This window comes from Sinocyclocheilus rhinocerous, unplaced genomic scaffold, assembly GCF_001515625.1.
Source record: "Sinocyclocheilus rhinocerous isolate Xijiao unplaced genomic scaffold, SAMN03320098_v1.1 scaffold1774, whole genome shotgun sequence".
NCBI lineage: Eukaryota > Metazoa > Chordata > Actinopteri > Cypriniformes > Cyprinidae > Sinocyclocheilus > Sinocyclocheilus rhinocerous.
This window is the reverse complement of record NW_015638963.1, coordinates 37745-41177: the sequence shown is the minus strand read 5'-3', so window position 1 is coordinate 41177 and position 3433 is coordinate 37745. Positions and strand designations below refer to the sequence as shown.

Sequence of the window (3433 nt, the reverse complement as noted above, 5' to 3'; positions counted from 1 at the left end):
TCAGCAGATGGATAGAAAAAAATTTCAATTTATTTATCAATGCCTAGAAGCACAGTGAAGTCTATTATTAAGAAGTGGAAGGTATTTGGTACAACACAGACCCTCCCTGGATCAGGATGTCGCTCCAAACTGGATGAAAGACCCAAGAGGAAGCTGGCCAGAGAGAGAGAAAGAAACTGAATCAGTTGCACTACCAAGGCCTGACATGCTCCAGGAAAGCTCTTTTCATGCTGAGTTAATCAAAATGACCACAGCTGATCACAGTTGAAAGTCAAATGGCGTTGTGTGCCATCAAGAAGGTGATTAGCCACACTTGATTTACAAGTCATTTTTAGGAGGGGGTGATCCTTTTTCTAACCCAGGGATTCTGTTTTTTTTATTTTATTTTTATTTTATTTTTTTCTGACATGTTGGTGTGATATCTTTCACTTGGATGTTATAAATACATACAGCTGGATAAAACTGTCTGTCTTCATTTCAGACTGCAAAGCAACAAAATTTGATTATTTTAAAGGGGGCTGATTCTTTTCTATACCCACTGTATAATCAAATATCATTCCATTGCATAATTCTATATCATGCACATTAATATCCTCACTGTTAAATTAACACCACTCATAACACTGTTCATATGCGCCCACAGACAAAAAGTAACACTCAAGCAGTGTTGCAGTTAATTAGATAATTAAAGGGGTCATATGATGCGATTTCAATTTTTCCTTTCTCTTTGGATCGTCGAATCCGCCGGCCTCTGCTCACTCTAGCCCGCCGTGTGTTTCGTTGTGAAAGCGAAACTACTTTGTTTGGTCTTCCAAAAGAGGACACGACTACAAATCAGTGGTTAAGTTGTATTTACAACACTGTTCCAGAACACTTCGACCCAAATATTTAGATGTATGCAGCACATTTTATGGAGGACCGTTGCTGGCCAATCACAGCACACCTTGCTTTTTCAGACCGATGAGCTTTGTAAAAATCGACGCGTTTCAAAAAGGCGGGGCATAGAGGAGAAACAATAATGTACAGTATGTGGAAAATAATGTGTTTTTTTAACTTTAAACCGCATAAACACATTTCATTACACCAAATACACAAAATAATGTTCTTTTTAGCAGCATCATATGATCCCTTTAAATGAATTAAGAGCTGAATTAATCAACAACAAGCTTCATGCGGAAATGCATATTGGGTGCCAGCATAGTACTAAACTAATCTATGGCTCCCAGTATGAAAAAATTATGCATTTGAATTGTCTTATTTTCTTCTTTTCTTGTGACTTTTCTTCTTTTGTTTTGACTTTTGAGTAGCTTGTTTAGTTATGTTCAGAGTTGAAAATTTTATTTGAATGTTTTGCTGATTGTCGCCATTGTTGTAGGTTTATATACGTGTTGATGTCCAAGTATTGATGTCTAAGATGTTTAAGACCACTTTGAGAGACATTATCTGTTCACCTTGTTAGTGATATAACTGCATTTGTTTCATAAAAAGCAAGTTGAATAGTGCCTTACTGAGCAAAAACATATTTCCATATATTTATGATCAATATATTCCCTCCCGCAAAACAAATATATTTCCTTATAGTGATGTCCGGTTCGCGAACGAATCGTTCGATTTAACCGGTTCTTCTTAGTGAACCGGTTGAACCAGTTCACCCAATCGGACTGAATCGTTTGAAACGGTTCGCGTCTCCAGTAAGCATTAATCCACAAATTACTTACGTTATGGCGTAAAATAACAGATGAACCGGTTTTTTGAAACCAACTGTCCGAAAGAACCGGTTCGCGGAAAAGAACCGGACTTCCCATCACTATTATATATATGAACATAACATAAATTATTTAAAGGTATATTAAAAATTCAAACAACAACATATTGTGTTAATGTTATTAAGCACACCAGCATGTACAAAAACAATTAGCAAATAAACTATCACAATGCTAAAGAGCGCACATTCATTACATTTGAAATGAAATGCCGTATAAATTTAATGGTGTCCGATCGTCAACCTAATCGCAGGCTCTACTCTTCAGCACAACGGTAACTCTAAAAACTCAGACATACCAGAAAACTTTTAAATTCCAAAATAATAGAACATTAAACACTAAACAGATCTCCACCTATGTTAACACTGAGCAAAAACACATAATATTTCATTTTAACATTTACTCTCTTTTAAGAGTCAGAAGCAAAGCATGCTGGGAACTAGAAATCTGCTGTAACTCATTCCGAGAATGTGAGTAGGCTATGTGTGCACATAGATTCACATTTATATGGGAACATGTATGTGCACTATATGTATACAATAAATATAAAATATGTACACAAAAATACCCTTACAAACACACCATACATGGTCAATGCACATATTGCAGTATACTGAAAAATATAAGCACTAGTTTCCCATATATGGAAATGTAATCTGTAATGCATCGCATTATATGTAGCAGTATATTCCCATATATTTTTGTTTTGTAATTGGTACCTCACTATTCTTTGCTTTGTGTAAATCATCAAACTAAAAAATATGAATGTTTTAATCCAGTTAACTTAAAAGTAGTCTTCAGCTAATCTGCTTCTTCATTAGTCTCTTTCTTTATTAATGCTCAGTTGTTCTCTGACATCACCAACTTGAATCCTTGGAATACATTACAGCAAAAAATATTTGAATCAATATTTAATTATAAATAAAACCTGCTTAGTTTGTAGTAATGTATTCAAATCATACTGACTGATACTGGTGAAACTGCTGCCAATAAATTACTGTTTCACTTGAAAAGTATAATAGCCAACATATTTTGCCAACGCCTATGAGATTTCATGTTATATAGGTGGAAATCTGGTGTATGTAGTTGTATATTTATAATTTTATGTAGCCTATGTATAATGTAGGATATAATTATCTGGATGTTGCTTATGCGGAGAACAGGAACTACTTGATTCATTTTGATTTGTGATCATTTTGGCTGCATTTAAATAAAGCATTGTCATATTTTGTTGTATGCTAAGAAAACTGCTCAAATTCAAAACGTGTTGATTATAAGGTTAGGCCTAAATGTAATGGTATTCGGTCTCCTCTAAGAATAATTGTTCATGGACTTGATTTACTACCCAGAAAACATGCTATACCTGTTCGGCATCGTCCTTGGCATAAGGCTATCCGGTGAAGAAAGCACAGGTGCGCAGGTGGCGATGGGTCAGTAACGTTACATGTTCCAGTATCAGCACCTCTATCCCGCCTCCGGAGTGTTTCGGACAGTTTACACTTCAGCTTGTCAATGTGTAAACGTAAGCACCAGAATCACTCTCACACACAACATCTAACACCATCACATGTGGACGAAAAAAAAAGCGCTATTCTGCAATCGTAAAGTCTTTTGTTAGCCTACTTTTTGTCAAGGCGCCAGATGAACGATACAATATTTCTCATTTCCGA

General features: G+C 35.5%; 1 protein-coding gene across 2 annotated transcripts in view; it reads right to left on the bottom strand.

Annotated features, from left to right (window-relative positions):
* Positions 1-3229, bottom strand: part of LOC107750407 (heparan sulfate glucosamine 3-O-sulfotransferase 5) — a 19098-nt gene extending 15869 nt beyond the window's left edge. For both annotated transcript variants that reach the window (XM_016565767.1, XM_016565768.1), the window contains exon 1: positions 3127-3229. Coding sequence is in view for 1 of the 2 variants with exons in the window: in XM_016565768.1 (XP_016421254.1) it covers positions 3127-3149 (23 nt within the window). In the remaining variant the exon portion in view is untranslated. The remainder of the gene's footprint in view (positions 1-3126) is intronic.
* Between the last annotated feature and the right edge of the window lie 204 nt (positions 3230-3433).